The 18,515-nt window shown below is 45.0% G+C and overlaps 1 protein-coding gene and 1 long non-coding RNA gene across 11 annotated transcripts in view; one reads left to right on the forward strand and one right to left on the reverse strand.

The window, feature by feature from the left end:
- Parm1 (prostate androgen-regulated mucin-like protein 1) overlaps nt 1-18,515 on the reverse strand; it is a 109,030-nt gene that overhangs the window by 30,167 nt on the left and 60,348 nt on the right. Inside the window, exon 2 of the mRNA NM_173114.2 lies at nt 3,248-3,931. Coding sequence (NP_775137.2) covers nt 3,248-3,931 — 684 coding nt within the window. The remainder of the gene's footprint in view (nt 1-3,247; nt 3,932-18,515) is intronic.
- The window catches only part of LOC120096579 (uncharacterized), a 131,992-nt gene continuing 126,445 nt past the window's right edge, over nt 12,969-18,515 (forward strand). For 6 of the 10 annotated variants that reach the window (XR_010057480.1, XR_010057482.1, XR_010057481.1 and 3 more), the window contains exon 1: nt 12,970-16,101. This is a non-coding gene — a long non-coding RNA (uncharacterized LOC120096579). Of the gene's footprint in view, nt 16,102-18,515 lie in introns of all 10 variants that reach the window. The other 4 variants (XR_010057477.1, XR_010057475.1, XR_005493173.2 and 1 more) reach the window with 4 other exon arrangements.

Below are 18,515 nucleotides of genomic sequence, written 5' to 3' on the forward strand. Positions count from 1 at the left end.
CAAGTAGAGAAACCAGAGAGAAATCGATCATCCTGGAGCTCAAGCAAGGACAGTGCCTTAGGGGTGAGGGCACTGACCACAGCCACCAAGGTGCACAGCTGGGCAGTGGTTAGGTCATCCCAGGCCTGAGAATTAGCCAAAGGAGCTGGTGGCCAGGAAGGCACTGGGCTCCTCACTGAGATCACTCGGTCCCACAGCTGCAGTGGCTTCTCCTCAGTGTCACCTGTAGAACTTCCAGACCCTCACCTGGGCCCATTCGCTCAGACCCCTTTATTTCCTGCAGCTCCCGGTTCCCTTTACCAGGGAGTATCCAGCTTTCTCTGAACTCATAAAGCATTTGCTTTGTCTAAGAATTAACCAGCGGATGAGGTCTAGGTGTTTGCTGAAGAGAGGGATTAATAGATTACAAAGCATATTTCTGAATAGGACAGACGGTCATACAAGGTGTGGTCCATCACATCTAAAGGCAGCACATAATCTCCGAACAAGAGCATCCCCGTACCTGGAAGCGGAAATGCAGGAGAGCCTAGGGCTGATGGGATATAACAGCAGTGCCGCCGCGTTGCCCCAGAGCCAGATCACTCTGGGTCCAGCTCTGCTCCTGCGAGAGGCGTGACCTTCAGCGAGGTGCACCACACCTCCAGACAATAGTCTCTTCACTTATGCAATGGACAGACTGAATCCCACCAGGATGCTCATCCCAGCCATCTTGGTTTGTTCTTGGGTTAGAGGCTGGGAGTGCAATTAAGAGCTACTTGTGTTCCTCCTCTCTGCTTTAATCTCAGCATGTCCCGGTGGATGCACAGGGAGTATGTTGCATGAAAGAGATCTTAAGGGACAAATCCTCTGAGTTCTATGCACAGGGGAACCTTGGCCTGGCCTTGATCATTGTCCTTCCCTCCCTCGCCCTCCTCCCCTCCCCCTCCTCCTCCTCCCCCTCCTCCTCCTCCCCTTCTCCTCCCCCTCCTCCTCCCTCCCCCTCCTCCCCCTCTTCCTCCTCTTCCTCCTCCCCCTCCTCCTCCTCCCCTCCTCCTCCTCCCCCTCCTCCTCCCTCCCTCCCCCTCCTCCTCCTCTTCCTCCTCTTCCTCCTCTTCCTCCTCCCCCTCCTCCTCCTCCCCCTCCTCCTCCCTCCCTCCCCCTCCTCCTCCTCTTCCCCCTCTTCCTCCTCTTCCTCCTCCCTCCCCCTCCTCTTCTTCCTCCCTCCTTTCTCCCCCTCCCCCTCCTCCTCCTCCTCCCCCTCCTCCCCCTCCTCCCCCTCCTCCCCCTCCTCCTCCTCCTCCCCCTCCTTTCTCCCCCTCCTCCTCCCCCTCCTCCCCCTCCTCCTCCTCCTCCCCCTCCTCCTCCTCCTCCCCCTCCTCCTCCCCCTCCTCCCCCTCCCCCTCCTCCTCCTCCTCCTCCCCCATCTTTCAAGCTTCCCTTCACTCAGTAGTTCCTGTGTGTACACGTTCCCTTGAATTACAAAGGATCATGACACAACCGTGCCACTAATTTTGATCCCGTGGCCCTGCTGGGTTAAAAAGAACAAGATACGTGATCTAAAGACCAAGCCAAAATACTAGAACATTCCTGAAAGTTCCAGCAAGAACTAGAGAATTTTAGTAGAAATAGATGCATCAGATCATGTAGAGTAGTTTTTGCCAAGTACAGACTTTGTGTCTGGAGCGTTAACCTGTCAGGTCTATGGAATATGGGAGGGAGAGGAGGATACAGGGAAGCTAAAGGGAAGCAGCACATGTAGACAATGGTGCTTAGGGCCAAAACCAGGAAGGGGAAGGTGGACAGGACCATGCCCACAGGCATGTATGTGCACGATCCCTCTACAAGAGATGGGTTTCATAAACCCACTCTGCTTTAGGTACCTCCTCCTTACTAGGGCAGGAAGTCAGGCTGAGAAAACAGCACAGCACATGTCTATGTGCAGTGCTGGCCTGGAGTCGTGAACAAAGTGCCAATGAGATACACATGGATTCCCTACCCCCCGCAGGCCTGCCTCTGCCTATCTCCATCTGGCTCTCCCCTGTACCGCAGGCTTCACCTGTCCTGGTTTCTGGCCACCTGTCAGATGGGAGGTTGTTTAGCAGAGGGCAGTGTTTTCCTCAAGGGAGAGGCTCTTCTGTCATGGAGGTGGTCTTTTCACAGGGCTTAATACTGCGTTCTGATTCCAGCTCTCTCCTGTCTCAGGCTGGACTCCATACCCCACCCAGGGCTCTGTAGTGGGCCCCTTCATTCCAACTGAAATGTTTCTTTCATTCTTTCTCCCCTCACTGATATGCCCAGCCTTTTGAAATAATGTTTATTTTATTTATTTATGTTTATATTATGTTTATAATATTTGCTTACTATAGCAATAGTAAATATAGTAAATATATTATATTTGCTATATAACACATAATGTTTATATATTATAAATATATACAAATATACATTATATATTATATAATTTATACATGTCATATAGTATTAGTTTATAATATCTATGTTATAATATATAGTTTCATATTATATAAAAATATTACAATATACTTATATTTTTATATAAATAATATAGATATGATGGGCATAATTTATTAATTGTTAGTAGACTGTGTCTGCTGATCACAGTTCTCAGGGATTGTTTGCCTGACTGGCCTGTGAGCTCTTCCATAGAGGTCACTGCGTAGGTAATCTAGCTTTCTCTTTCCTCCCACTCTCTGGTACTAGTTCTATTCAGAGCACTCGTTTGTTTACATTAAAAGATGTTTATCTCTCACCATAAATGGAGGGAAAGGGGAATCTTCCGCTATTAAAGGAAAAGTTGCCTATTCCTCCTCTTTATCAGACTCATTTTTTAAAATCCCCTGTATGCATGGCATTCCCACAGAAACAAGATAAAGAGCTGATCTCTGAGCCCAGCCTCCTGGGCCTCTGTTCTCTGCCATGAACAGACAGGAAGCCCCAATGCTCACTGGGGGCTGGGAGTTGTCAGAAGCAAAACCTGGGAAAGCCGAACTTGACCCAATTCTTTTAGTCTCCACGATCTCACTTCAGTACAATCCCTGTGGCCTTTTGTAAAGACACATCAGACAGAGGACAACTATGAAGAATGTCAACTATAACTGTGACTGAGAACTCGAGAACTTGCATTCTTGTTAAAGCTACTGAGCCTCACAATCGCCCTTAGCTTTTACACGTTCCACCTGCCTCCCGTGGGACAGGTTCTCCATCTCAGCATAACCAAGATCTCGAATTCAGCTGGAGAGGGACTCACCTGAACTTAAGGCATTCTCGACTTCCTGCATGATCAGGAAGGGGGTGGTGGTCTCAGACTCACAGATCACTTTGCCAGGCTCAGTGTCTTGGGGTGATTTCTCCTTGGGCACGGGCTCTGTGACATGGGAAGTGGGGGTGTGACTAGAACTGTGCTCTTCTGTTGGTGATGCAGGTGCCATTGGAGCTCCTGTGGGCTGGATGTTGTTCACAGTAGAGCTGTGGTTAGAGGTAACGGAAGCGGAGAGAGGCTCGGAAGGGGAAGTTGCTGGGGATGTGGATGCTGAGGTTGGACCTTGAGAAAACAGGAGTGTGGGTGACTGTGACCCAGTAGCTGGCACACTTGTTTCAGGACTGCCGAGACTGTGTTCCTCAGGTGTGGGTGCCAAGTGGATGCCACTGCTGTTTGAGGAGAACCCGGCAGGTGAGGAGTCTGTGCTGTTGACCTCCCTCTTCAAAGGCGGACTGGTGACAGCCTCTTCTCTAGGGTGAGTGGGGAGCTGAGATGTCAGGGATGCAGCAGTCGTGCGGAGAACTGAGGCGTTGTGAGTGGCACTGGCTACAGGGGTGGTGGCCATAGCAGTGTGTTGAGCAGAGGTAGTCCAGGTGGCCATAGGTGCTGTACTTTTTGTCGTAAGAGAGACAGGCAATAGGGTTGGTGTTGGTGAACCCTGTACCCTCAATCCTATGAAAGAAACAGTCAGAATAAATGCAGTTAATTGCATGTATTAGACACATGTATGTTATATGTATATAATGCATACATGTATATGTTCTATATACACATCATGTACATATATGTTATATGTCATATATAATATACATATATGTTAGAGGTATATAATATATACATGTATGTGTTATATATGTATATGATATATGCATGTATATGTTTTATACATACATGTATATTCTCTATATATATGTGTATAATTCCACAGCTGTTTTACAGTGTGGTTCCAGGTATTTCTCATTTTTCCCCACCTTGTAGGGACATTGAATGGTGAAAGTGTCTTTTATAATCTGTTTTTTTTTTTTTTAACTAATTGTTCCATTGATTTGTGACTTCCAGTAGGAACCAGTCTGAGGCTGCATAAAAGCAGTGACTAGATCAACTTAAGACCAGCAACAGGTGGAACGAAACAAGCTTGTTTCCTGCTGGTTTAACCACTGTCCTTGGAGGGGGAGGACGTCTGCAGAAACTCTCCATCTTTGCTTACATGACTGGGTGTCATTTCATACCAACTGCACAGTGGGGACGCAAAGGTGTGAGCGTGAGAGAGTGGGCAGTGAAATTGGTGCCTGGTGACTGGGAAGAGTGGGATAGTCTCAGGGGAGCCGCAGTGTTCCTGCTCCTGCTTCAAAGCCTGAAGGGCTGTGGCGAGCCCGTCCCTTCCCTCCTCTCTTCTGCCTTTGTGTACCTCAAGGTGGGCTTGGTGGCTTTCTCAGCACATTTCCTGTGGATGGGAGAGGGGTTTTATAAGAAAGCCTCATCTGTGGTTTGGGAATATCACTGAAATTGTAGCCCGGTGTTTTTGCAATCATGATTTTGCCAAGTCATGTTTGCCTTTATATTGTAAAGTTAGGACTCATTCTTCCCTTGTCTCCTGTCCCTTCTCCCTAGCCTTTATTCACTTTCATGGTTCATTGTTTTATGGTTCATAGATGACGTCATTGAATTAGTGCTCCTCCGGCGAGCCCTGGGCTTATCCTCCCTCTCACTGTGTAGGGTGTATATGGCTTTCTGTACCATTCCTCATCGTCCGGTCAGCTTTGTTGGGTCCTTTCTATCTCAGCATATGGGAACTCCTGCTTGCCACATTCTCAGCTAAGAATAGAGATGTCATCCTTTGTCCCCCACCCCCCCCCCAAATCAACTCCTTTGGTCACTCACTCCCTAAACTATAGCCCCTCTTCTCTTTACCATCTTCTCAACACTCCCCGAGTTAACTAGTCCTGTGACAGCAGAAGTCTCTTGAATGACTTTCTGACTTTCAGGATTCTCCCAGAAGAAGCCTCTGTGTGATTTTCACACACAGCAAAGAAAATCTTTTAAGTGACAAATCTTAAAATTGTTTACGGTGTTTGTTGTTATTTTTCTTCTCTTTTCGTTTGAGACACAGTTTCACTATGTAGCCCTGGCTGGCCTGGAACTCTAGAGATCCACCCACCTCTGCTCACCCCCAACCCCTGCCTTGGGCAATGAGATTAAAAGTGTGTGCCATCATGTCTGGCTTCACTTCTTTCAATTGATCAAAACATTTCAAAAGCATTCTGTTGTGTTTAGAGTAAAATCAGAAAACCCCGTGTCATCTTATGTGCAAATCTCACTGTGATTAGCTTCTACTCAGAATCACCTCAGCAGCCCTTCTCAGACAATGCTAATTAAAACCACCCCACTCCAGCTCATTGTCCATTTTTCAAAAGAGTAAATGAGACCACGGCAGCTAAATCACAGCTAATGAGCTACCACCTCAGTAGTCGTCACATGCATCTCGGTGACACTGAGTTTATTAACATTGTCTCAGAGGTGTCGCCATCCATCTCTACAGCCTTTCGGTTCCTCAAGCTCACACTCTCACCAAGCAGCACCTCTCCCCTCACTTGTGTGGCCATTCTGTGCTCTCTGATGAACCGACTGTCTATGGGCCTCACAGGAGTTGAATCACATAAGTTTGATCCTTTTATCATGCTTATTTCATTCGGCCTAAATTCTTCAAATCTGACATGTGCAATAGCATGGGTTAGAAAGTCCCACCTGTCCTTCACTATCTGCCTGTCTGTCTGTCTATCTAATCTACTATCTGTCTATATGTCTGTCTATCTATCTATCTATCTATCTATCTATCTATCTATCTATCTATCCTAATATCTTTCTATTATCTCTCTCTCTCTATATATATATATATATATCTGTAATCTGTCATCTAACATATTATCTATCCATTCACCTATCTATCCATCTAATCTATCATCTATCTATCTATCTATCTATCTATCTATCTATCTCCCTCCTTCCTTCTCTACAAACCTACCTACACCATTTGTGTTATTCGCTCATCCCAATGGACATTTGAGCTGCTCCTGTTTTTGGGCCACTGGGAAGACTACTGCCATAGACCTGGGTGCATAGATATCTGCTGTCTCCCTGCTTTCAGTTCCTTTGTGTATCTGCTCAAGAGTGATACTGCTGGGTCCCAGGGTAACCTGTTTAACTTTCTGAGGAACTGGCCTACTTCTCACTTATTTTTGTTTTGCATACTTGTATCTCTGTTTGAAGTAACATATTTTCACGTGTGCCAAGAGGTAAGCCTAGTGAGGGTACAAAGACAGGGTATTTCTCATTGTCCTTTTCCCCAAGGACAGTGTCCCAGTCACAGTTAATACTAAACAAGTACTTGTAGAAGGCAGCCAGCAGAGAAGGAAGAAAAAAATCAAATGCTTATAACCTTTCTCCCTGAGGGACTGTAGCTAGGGCTCAGCGGTTAAGAGCGCCAACTGCTTCTCCAGAGGCCACAGGTGGCAGCTCATGACAAACTGCCTGTCAGTTTAGTTTCCAGGGGATCTGCACACATGTGGAGCACAGACATACATGCAGACAAGACAGCCATGTAATGGATAATGTAATGGGTACATTAAAAAAGAGGCAAATAAAAACCTTTCTTCCTGACTATCCCAACATCTGTCTCATCTATTCTGCATGCCATTTGCCTCCAGCTGTGTCTACCACAGCTTCCTCAGGTCTGCTTCCTGTATTGTGTGAGGTCCATATCTTCGCCTCCCTCTGTCTCTCCACTGTAATGTATATGGATGACTCACATCTTGTTAGGCCCTCAACTATGTAACCTTCCATCGCTGGGCAGCCTCTCTCAAGAATGCAGAAGAGTAAAGGCCAGGCCTAAGCAGTGTTCAGAAAGAACAGAACATGGGCCAGATAGCATCAGAGAAAGGGGAGAAAGGACGTGAGGGCGGGCATTCAGGTATTAGGATAGAATTTGCCACTTTGGTGCCATGTGACAGATTCAGGGGCTAATGGAGTATGTGCCTATTCTGAACTTAGAGTTTGGATTTCCTTAAAAATGATTGGTTTAATTTTATTTTTAAAGCATTGATCAGAGGCTAGACTGACTGTTAGACGCACTTGCCTTGAATGCAGTTCAACCACTGGCAAGGAAATAATTTGTTTTAAGGAGTTGGTTATGAATGTGAACAGTGAGATAATTATTTCCTTAGGAAACAAGAGGACAGACCTCCAAAGAGGCTGCACGGTGGTCTAGGCTTTTTTTATGGTGTTATGGTGTCTTTTAGAGGCTAAGAAATCTTTGAAAGATGTTAAGGCCACAGTAGGTCAGATATTAGTAAAGCACAGAACCTTTGCACGTTGCTCTGAGGTTCAGTACCTGCGTATCCCACAGCTCCCATGGCTGACTGAAGACTCTGAGGGTGAAAACATCATTCATTCACCACACACTCACTCGTTTGTTCCAACATTTATCGAGTAGTTTCTCTGTCCACAGTTTTGCCTTCCGAGTTCACTCTTTGGCAGGACAGAAACCATACCCAACTTTCTGTAACGCGATGAGGTAAATGCCTTAGAAAAGCAAAACCAAGTCTCACTTAAAGCCTCAAAGGAAGATTAATAAAGTGTGCACTACAGGATGTAAAAACATACAAATGTCATTTTCAATTGACATTTAGAAAACTCATGGAAGAGATGGCATTTGAGCTGTTTCTAAAGGGATAAGAATGTACGCGATACCGCCTAAGATATGTGTTGTTCAGGACGACACTTACATTGTTCTATCAAGCAGAGCCAAGTGCTATTCTATTATATTGTTACATGTCTAAAATGACTGCTCCAAGTGCTGATTTATTGCTGGAGACTTCCACTTTCTTTTGCAATTCTTACTAATTTACTTTTCTTTTTCCATCCTATTTGCTTCTAAAGAGGGATGGGGGAGGGTCGGGTGGCCATTTACTTCCTCTGTAAGTACCTGCTGTGTACTTATTTACAGCACTTTACAGTCCAGGTCGGGCAATTTCTACTCCTAACCAAGCAACAATGCATGAAATTGTCTGACAATGCTGGTTGCCATCACTTGAGTAAGGTGTTAAGGACCCCAGCTTTGCTGTATCTGATTGCCTGCACCTGAAGAGCCTCTTCTAGCATAAAGACAGCCCCGATGGACTTACTATGACTGTCTTACAGAACACATTTGTTTTCTGGGGCACGGGGTGGGGTGGTGGCTATAACTGAATACTGTAGACTGCATGTTTGAAGCAATGAACCTCAGTTATAGAAGGTGGGAAACCCAACATCACTATGCTAGGCAGTTCGGTTTCTGGTAAGGACTGTCTCCCTGACTCACAGATGGCTATCAGCTCTCTGTGTTCTCTCATGCCCTTCCTCTAGGAATTTGGGTGGGGAACAGAGAAGGCATAGCTAGCATTCCATTCTCTCTCCTCTTTTTTCTTCCTTCTCTTTTATTTTCTTTTTGAGATTGGGTCTCACTTTGCAGCCCAGCTGTAGCCCAGGACAATCTTGGCTACACATTCCAGAGGGCTCTGATGTCTTTTGTAAGAACGCTAATCCCACAAATACGATCCCACACTCTCATACCTACCTCTAACCATAATTAGCTCCCAAAGTTCTGTCTCTAAGCATCACCACAGTTGGGGGCTAAAGCTTCACTACTCAGAACCTCTGTGATTTTTTTTTTAATATGGATGAGGACTTGTATTTCCATAGGCAAACCAAACTGACAGAGTCTAAAGGGTAGGAGTGCATACTTTCTGAGCGTTTTAGGGACAGAGTCAGGGCTAGAGAGTGAGCATAACCTCTAATCTGCAATCAAAGAAACAGATACAGGCAGGGAAAGTCACGTGATCCACCTTTGAAATCCATGAGCCAGAATGGGCCGTGTCTCCGAAGACTGTAAATGTCTCTTTTATTCACCAGCTGTAATTGTCATCTTGGAGATTTATTCCTGAATAAGCTCACCACTTCTAGTTTTTTTCTGAACTCTGTTTGGCTGGGTCAACTCTGCTGTGTTTTGGGCCAAACTTCTCTTTAACTTGACTGATTCAAATTGGCTTCTCTTGGCTTCTGCCTGAATTGCTCTGCTTGGCTTCAAACTAACTCTGGCAATCTGTTCTAATCTTCTGGCTGTTTCTCATTTTCTGGCTCATTTTGTCTTCACCTGCAACCTGTCTCTGTGAGACTGTTCTCTCTCTCTCTCTCTCTCTCTCTCTCTCTCTCTCTCTGTCTGTCTCTTTCTGTCTCTCTCTCTCTCTCTCTCTCTCTGTCTCTATCTCGCTGTCTCTTTCTGTCTCTGTCTCTCTCCCTTTCCCTCTCCCTCTTTCCCTCTCTCTGTCCTGCTCCCTTCAGTAGCCTTTCTCTCCTGTTCCATTCTCAGGAGAGATGGGCATATCCTATTGCTGCCTCATTCTATTAAAATCTTTCTTTGATTCATCTTTTTCTGCCCCTCAATTAAGTGTCACTTTCAAATATGGCTGCTTCCATCTACAAACTAATTTTTTACCTTCATTGTTTGTGGTTAAAGGTGTCAACTAAGGGCATGTCTACATTCCAGACAGAGGGATTAAAGGTGTGTCATTTCAGCCAGATCACACAGACCTAGAAGGTTTTTGGATGTGATCCCTTGCCAGAGCAGCCAGACTGCTGGAATGAAATTCCCCTAGAGAAGACAGTCAGAAATTGAACGCTTGATGTCTAACTCTTCCAGGCACATTGTGCCTCAACATAGCTGGAAGACCTAACTCTGCCAACTGCCATTCACAGAGTAAGGAAGCAAGAGCCCCCCGGGGTGATCAGAGAAGGTCTGAAAAGCATAGTGCACCGCCCACCCCCTTCTGCAGCAGAGCCATTTTACTCTGGAAAACCAAAACAGTTTTAGTATTTCCTTGAGAGAAACAGAAGCTACTAGAATGAAGACATTAAACTCAGTTAGCTCTCACTTAGAGATGAGCCAACATTACTTTCAGACGGGGTGACGTTAGCAGACATGGCATGCTCTGCCTGGGCAGTGTCAGGCACTGTGTGGTAATAGGATGCAAGGTCAACTTAATCCTGAGTTACCGTGTGAGTATTTGCAAGCGCGAGCTGGTCCTGGCTTGGCCGGACTCATGTTTCCATGTTGTACGATCTGATCGCTGTCGTGAAAAACTGCAGATTCTTTGGTGGGGAGAAAATTACTTGTTCCAACGGGCATTGTTCTAAATGGGACATTGGCATTGTGGTTTATACGTCTTTGATATTTGAAAAGACAAGACTTTTGGCTTGATCCCTGGTTTCCCACCTCGTGAGGAAGAGGGATTTGGGGCTGATGCATTCGGGCATTCGAGCATGTTCTCCAACGATTGGGAGGCACCGTAGGCTAGAGCATGCTTCACTGTCCTAATCTCTGTCTCCTGTCCCTAAAGTTCATGAGTGACACCCTGGGCTGGTGCCAGAGTCTCGGGCAGCTTGGTTTCATGACTGCTCAGTCCTTGTTTTCTCCTTGTCCCACCTTGTCCTCATTTTGTTAGGTACCCAAGAAAAGATATGATAAAGCTTCGGCAAATTTGGTGAAACTTAATAAAAATACAGTTGGCTTTCTCTGCTGCTGCCAAGTTAGGCTGCTGGCTATGGTCTCCTGGCAGAGGCCTGGGCTGTAGAAGGCCTGCATGTTAAATGTTATGGTTACTCTACATAGCATTAGCTCAGCTTCAGAGGAGCCAGTGACATGTACATCCTCCACACATGTAAGCACATACATGCACACACATACAGATGCAAGCACACACACATGTATACATACACACAATCTGTGCATTCAAACATACACATACACATAAAAGCACAATACACATGCACACATACACACAATGTGTTCAAGCACACACACACACACACGCACACATGCACACAGACATACACATGCACATGCATGCACACAAGAATGCAGGCATGCACACAGGACCCGAGGGAATGTGTGAGTGCCATGCACAGGGCCTAAGCTGGGCAACTTCTATGCATCATAGCCATTGGCTTCATGAAATCTTCACAGGGTTGGCACAATCTATCTCAAATTTCGCAAATGACCAGAGCCAGACTCAGAAAAAGTAAAGTAAGTTTTCTAAGCTGAAATTTGAACCAACATTATCTTGCTCAAGCCTTGCCTTTTAACTGTTGCATGATTGGAAAATGCAGGGAGATTTGTAAATCGTGGAAACCATATTTGAAAGAAAAAATTCCTCCTCCTTCCCTAGATATACTGTCTAGTGTGGGTCATTAGAATGATCTTAAAAATGGCATCTGACTGTATTAGCCTTTCTTAACTTTAATGCACATCTCCACTGTGTAGACAGTATAGATTGAGCTCTTAGGCACAGTGTACCACACCTCTTGTTGTCTCTTCATGGACCATGAGGGCCTTGTCAATCATTCTGTATCACCATGAGTTCCTGAAATGTCCCAAGACCTCCCTTCTTTGGCTTCTTGTCTTCCTCTTCTGGGACCATCCTCTCTGATTCTAGCCTTGCCACCCCAGTTCCGAGAGAGGGATCTCAGTCTCCTCTGGGAAGCGTACTTGAACCATAAAAAGCCTTTGTCCAGGCTTTACACAGGCGCGAACTGTGGTGCACACTCTTCTGTGCAACCATTCCTTCTATGCTCTCTCCCACCGAGCTGACAGGAACTGAACCTCATCCTTGATGTGTTAGTGCCTGATACGGGGACCTTGCCCAGTAAAGACTGAGAAAAACAGGGATTGTCTATCCTTTAAAGACAGGAGTGCTTTCTGATTTAAATGCTGGGTCCAAATAGAAATATACTTCCCTATCTCCCTCTGGTTTGTTTATAAGTTTCAGAATAAATGAATATGTTACAATAAATCTCAAATGGGCTTTAAACAGACATTTGTAATTTTTCCTAACTGATTTTTAGAGATTGTAGGCTTTTAAAATTATTAATTAATTAATTAACTTACTTATTTACTCTCTTCTCTCTCTCTCTCTCTCTCTCTCTCTCTCTCTCTCTCTCTCTCTCACACACACACACACACACACACACACACTCTGTAGCTGAGGATGACTTTCAGCATCTAATCCTCCTGCCTCTACTGCCTGAGTGCTGGAATTTCAGGTATAAGTCACCATGCCCAGTTATATGGTTTTGTGTAGTCCTAGGAATTAAACCCAGGTCCTTGTACATGTTAGGTAAATACTCTATCAACTGAGCTATATCTCCAGTCCAAGATTTCTTCTATGTAACAATGATATGGATTAGAGTTTATCAGCTCTATGGTATGATTTGGCTTAATTTCAAGCTGATATCAACATCACCACGGTAAATCAGCTGAACATTAAGAGATTCTAGAGGATAGGGGGAGACTGAGCTTTCCTTCAGCATCAAAGCTGGGTCTTTATATTCTTTAGGGTAAGGAAAACTGACCTACATGCTGCTCATACTATCTTTGGTTGAGGAGAGCTCAGGGTACCCAGTGCTCTAGAAGCTTCATGTAGCATCTGGAAACCCATTGGTGATTGGGATGTGGTCCAATTTTAAATTTTATTTAGATTAAAAAATTTTAATTTTATTTAAAATTTAAATTTTTATTTAAAAACTTTAATATCTTACTTATTTTTAAATTTTATTTATTTTTACTTAAATTTAAAAATTAAAGTTGTTATATGCCTAGACAGAATGTGTGTGCCCTTAAGCTATCAAACTCTGTTTCAGAAGACACTTGTCTTTAGTAGAAAAGCCACATTATCTTGAATGTGTTGCTTATGGAAATGAGACGCCATTAGGTTCAAAAGGTAGGCAGATAGTGTCTGCTACATCAACACTACATAGGAGTCTGTAAACCCACTGTGTGACTTGACTTGTCCATCCACACATTCAGCATTACTGACATCAACAACTGCCTATCCCTGCTATGCATGCTATAACACTAATGAGAAAATGACATTTATAAAGAATGCTGTACCTCTTGGGGAAAAAAAAATCTATTTTCATTTCTTAACATCTAACGTCGTCAGTCAAGGCCCTATCAAAACTGAGAAGGCCTGAAATGCTCAGTCCCAGGAAGCACTACAGAGAAAGAGTACCTGTAGTCGTGATTATTAATTAATAAATCCCGACGTGGGGTTTGTTACCTGCCTCAATAGTTTGTGTCCCCAAATGAAAGACACACACACACAGCACAGCCTTTATATTTTAATCTGCCTTAAACAGCACAATAGCTAGGCCACTGCCTAACCTGCATGCTGTTAATCCAGAGTTATTACTTATTAATCCTATGTTCCATTTTGACTGTTCCTGACACAGTTGAGCAGCCCTCTGAGCTGCGCTCTCCTGGCCCATTTACATGGTGGCCCTGCCTCTCTGTCCTGCACTCTCCTCAGGCATGGCAACTCTCCTCTTCCTTTCTCCAGCCACTTTCCTCTCTTCCTCTTGGTCTCAAGACCTGGGAATCCTAAAAATCCTGCCTTGTCTGCCTTCTCCCATTGGCCGTTGCCTTCTTTATTTACTAATCAGAACCAACTGGGGGCAGGTTCTCAGAAGCTATGTGCAGACCCTCTCATATAAACAGTTTTTAGGGGGAACGTAATTAGCATTAGTAATAGAAGCAGCTGCAGATAGCATCAGATAATCGACGGGTGCTTCAAGGTAAAGGCACCATAGTGATGTTCTTCAGAGGATGGTGGGAAGGAAGAACACAGACACAGGAGGTAAGATACCTTCTCTTGGATCACTTTGGGTTGAATGTGGCCATCAACCACTGCACAGTAGGTAGTGTCAAAGGAGAAAAAAGAGCTCTAAAGCTCTTTTTGGGTTAGCAGGGGCAATGTCATGCTTTCTGATACTTTCCTTCCATACGCTCATTCCTAACATTTGTGGGGTTCTGGATAAGTCCGTCACATTTCCACACAGGCCTTGATGACTTAAAAGATTCCATGTTAAAAATGAAGATGTCTCTGTGGCCAGTCTGTGTTTCCTCCGGTGCTTTGTAGACCAGTCCTCGGGGATCCCTGCACTGATCCCTACGTCATAGGGACTTAGATGGTCTGAGGTAGTGTGTGGGAGAGAGCCTGGCTTGAATGGAGTGCCCAGGCAGGCTTAGTAGGCAGTGTCTCTTTTGGTGCACCTCACTTTTCTGGAACTTTCTAGCCATTCCTAAGTCGAGAGAAAGGAGAACATGCAGGCATCACCTCAGGTGCTTTACCAGAGACAGGCTTTCTAGAACAGGGGAGGCCGTTCCCTAGGTTCCTTCATCCTGTGCTGGCAGGCCACATTCTTAGGTTTACAAACTAAGTCCTTGCTTGTCAAGAGATCAAAAAGAAGTCTGTTTGTCTGGGTGTTTATAAAAAGCAAAGGTCTCTGGGCTGAGGAAGTGGTGGCCCAGTGTTTCGTCCACACCTCCAATGGGAGCAGCACACCTTGGGTTCAGACTCAAAAAAACCTCTTGCTCTTGAAACAACCATGCTGTACAGCTGCGTGTAAGGGTTCAAACTATAAGCCAAGCTACAATTTTGCTGGGCGACTTTGTATAACTGTCTTATTCACTACATCTCCTTATGACAAGCTAGGGATGGTCTGAGTTCTTGCATTTAAGGGGCTTAGAGTTAGGATTAAATTGATACTTCAGGGAAGACAAACACTATTGCTTGGCTAACCCAACAGCTAGTCTTAATCGCCATATTGCCTGTCTTCCCAAAGAGGATAAAAGCTGCCTTTTGCATTCCTAGTCTCCTGGCCTGCTAATGGCAATCAATGTATCCCCGTGCTGGTCAATGAAATAGATGGAACAGAGGCTAAAGGACTGCTAGGAAATCCTCTGCCTCCTTATAAAAGGAACAAGCAAGAAGGGGCAATTTTCTTGGCTACTATTAGTTTTTCTTTGTTCTTGTCCCTAATGAAGACAGTATCTGGCCCAGTAGAAGACATCTTGTGAAAGTTGAAGATTAATGTGAACCCACTAAGAGTTATATAAGTGAAGAGGAGAGGTTTTCTCCTTAACGATATTACTGGACTGCCAAGCCATGCCTCAGATGACTGTCTCTAGACTTCCTGCTGGAGAAAGACATACAGACTGAGAATTGGGGCACTGTTGGTCAGCGTCCATTATGTCTACTAGAACCAGTTGGTCAATTAAATAATGTTTTTCCACAGTACCGGGCAGCAAGTAAGAGCTCAACAAGCATCAAGCTATTGTGCCGACATCGGTTACTAGAACCTGGGTCCAAATGAACTCAAGTCCTTTAATCCTGTGGTGGTTTTTAAGAACTGCTTTGTAAGGGGCTAACCCAGGGCACTAACTATTCCCTGTGGTCTCAGCTGTGAGCTGAGGGGATGTATGTCCCATACCCTTCAACAAAGCAATGAGTGGTTGTACACCCACGTGGCCTAGAGGTGATCTCTGGGCAGAAGCCTGATGATGTACAAGCTGTCCCCATATATCCAAAATACACATTGGAAACAGAGACAGAAAGAAGAAAGGAAGAATGTGGAGAAAAAGCAAGACAAGAAAAACTTTAAAGTGAGTTGTGCCCTTTTGACCTTATCAAAATATTTGGAAACTTTAGAGGCGCTCTTCAAAGAGTCTTGATGCATCTATCAGGCCAGGAAATAGCACTCGGCGTTAGCCTGGGGCCCACACCTTGTTATTTTTAGGCTGCATGGCCTGACTTTATCAATGCAAGGAGGGGCAAACTAGAACACACTCATCGGAATGGCATTTCTGTTCTTTTGTTGCCGTAGTGACCCAATGCCTGACAAGACACAATGTGAGAGGGGAACTGTTTGGTTTGGCTCACCGTGAGGGGACATAGTTCATCGCTGCAGGCAAGGTACAGAGGTAGCTGGAACTCTAGTGGCTGGAGCAAGGGGCGGTTCGTGCTCGCATCTCAGCCAATCAGGATGCAGAGAGATATGGATCTTTAATATCTTCCCTTGGCCTTGCTATTAGAACATCAGGCTCTATTTCATATACATTGTCTATTTGTCTATAGATACTCATTTATTATTATTATTATTATTATTATTATTATTATTATTATTATTATTATTATTACTTAGACAGGGTCTTAGTAAGTAGCCTTGGCTTGTCCTGAAAACAATGTAGACCATGCCAGCCTTGAACTCACAGAAATTTGTCTGCTTCTACCTCTTGAGAGCATTATGATGTCATCCTTTAGTTTTCCTTCCTGCCTCTTTAAACTACCTTGGCGCTGCAGGCCTTAGGAGGGCATCAGGCTGCTGTGCTTGGAACCTGAAGAGTCCTACCTTCTAAGGACATCTAAGTGAGAACTAGGCTTGTCACTGACTTGCATGTTCCAGGCTAGAAGTATAAAAGCAACATTTGGGGCTTGAAGGGCCCCGCCTATGTGGACCTCGAGGCCAGAGCTCCCGAGTCACCTCATTCTCCTTGTTGAAGCTCTGTTTCCCTAATTGTTAACCTTCTCTCTGACAAGGGTTCTTTCTCTGGTAACATCCAGCTTTCTCCAAGATAGAATTGAGAGGAAGTTGGAGGTTGCGGATTGAACCTCCGTGTTCTGCACAACCCCAATTTGTTACCAGGGATCCAGGAGAGGTCCTGTGTTATATTTTCTTTTTCTGGGTCCTCACACATTGTCACAGATATGCAGGCTACCCAAAGGAAGCAGGAACCATGATCCCATTCTGTCCCTGGATAAAGAGTGGAAACCAGGTGTTGCCAGGCTCAAAAAACAGCTTGCACACAGTTGTGACTAGCAGAAAACTGAAGTGAGACTAATCTTCCTTCCAGCTATGCTTTCGCTGTGCCTACCCAAGTTCATGTGCTGGAAAATTAATCCCTGGTGTAGCAGTGTTGGGGGGTGGGAAACTTTGATGTTGTTATTGTGGGTTTCAAATGAATACAGAAGTTTGGCTGCAGTCCTATCATGATCCCTTCTAGCATGTACCTGCACATATATGCAGGTGTGTGTGTGTGTGTGTGTGTGTGTGTGCTCACTCATGCACGTGAACGCACATGCTCTTTCACCACATCCCCCCTCACCACTCGGAAGACCCATCCTCGGATGTCAGCTCTTCCACTGTGGTCTCTCCATCCTCCTGAACTGGGGCAAAGCACGGCTCTTTATAAATGAGCCAGGCTGTGGTCCTCTGTTGTAGCCGCACAGGCAGATGCAGATAAGGTGTTGTTAAGGTAGCCTATTAATATTGTAGGGGTGAATCCCATTTGAGGAAAGATTGCCCATAATGAAGTAAATCAGCTGAGATCAATAGGCAAGATCATGCTTTATTTAGGAGATGCTGTGGGTAATGAATTCTCATCAAACCCTTCAAGTGGCAAGGGAAATGGCCTGTTTGAAGAAACTCTGTGACAAATTCTCATTTAATGTAGTTAATCACCTCTCAATTTGTTACCTGTGCCAGAAGCACTCAGATTTTTAATTTCCCTAAAATCCCCGCCTCTCTTCTGCCTTTGTTACCTAACATACTCGTGATTCCAGAAAGATAACAGCTCCTTCCTCAGAGTTTGAATTTCTGACTGAAATAATTTTAGTTACTACTCGAGCACACACAACCACACAAATATCATGTGTCCTCCATTTGTGTGTGCATGCGGGTGTACGTATGTGTGGGGTATGTGCTAGAAGTCAACCTTAGGTAGCATTCCTCAGAAGATCAATTAATGTGTTTTCTTGGGACACAGTCACTTACTGGATCTGGAGCTTGACCGTTAGCCGAGGACAGATGGCTGGCAAGCCTCCAAATATCCACTGGTATCTATCTGCCCAGCTCTGGAGTTCCAAGCACATGCCACTGTAGCCAGCAATTCTACATAGGTTCTGTGTAGTGAACTGAGGTCTTCATGATCCTCATATACATGTACTTTACCTAGTGAGCTTTTGCCACAGTGGTTAACCAGCCCCCCACTGCTGCCACCTCAGGTGTCTCTCAAGTGCCTGTAGCAGAGACCCCTCTGCTAATGACACCTTAGCACTGCCAGCTGGAAGGTGTTTCCGGTGCTGCTGCTGCTGGAGCACAGCCTCCTCTGATGAGATTCTCTGGGACCCATTACAATGTTATTCTGTATCCGTGGCTGACACAGGCTATTAGACACATCAGTCTGGAAGGACAGATTCTGGCAACGTGAGCTAAATTGGAGGAATTTTGGAAGCTATATAAAAATTGGCTCTGTTCATAGCTAAACCCAGAGAATAACTTTGCTTTGGGTAGACTTAGAATTTCTCAGTTCCGTGGCATGGGGGTGGGG

Source organism: Rattus norvegicus, chromosome 14 (genome assembly GCF_036323735.1).
Source record: "Rattus norvegicus strain BN/NHsdMcwi chromosome 14, GRCr8, whole genome shotgun sequence".
Lineage (NCBI taxonomy): Eukaryota > Metazoa > Chordata > Mammalia > Rodentia > Muridae > Rattus > Rattus norvegicus.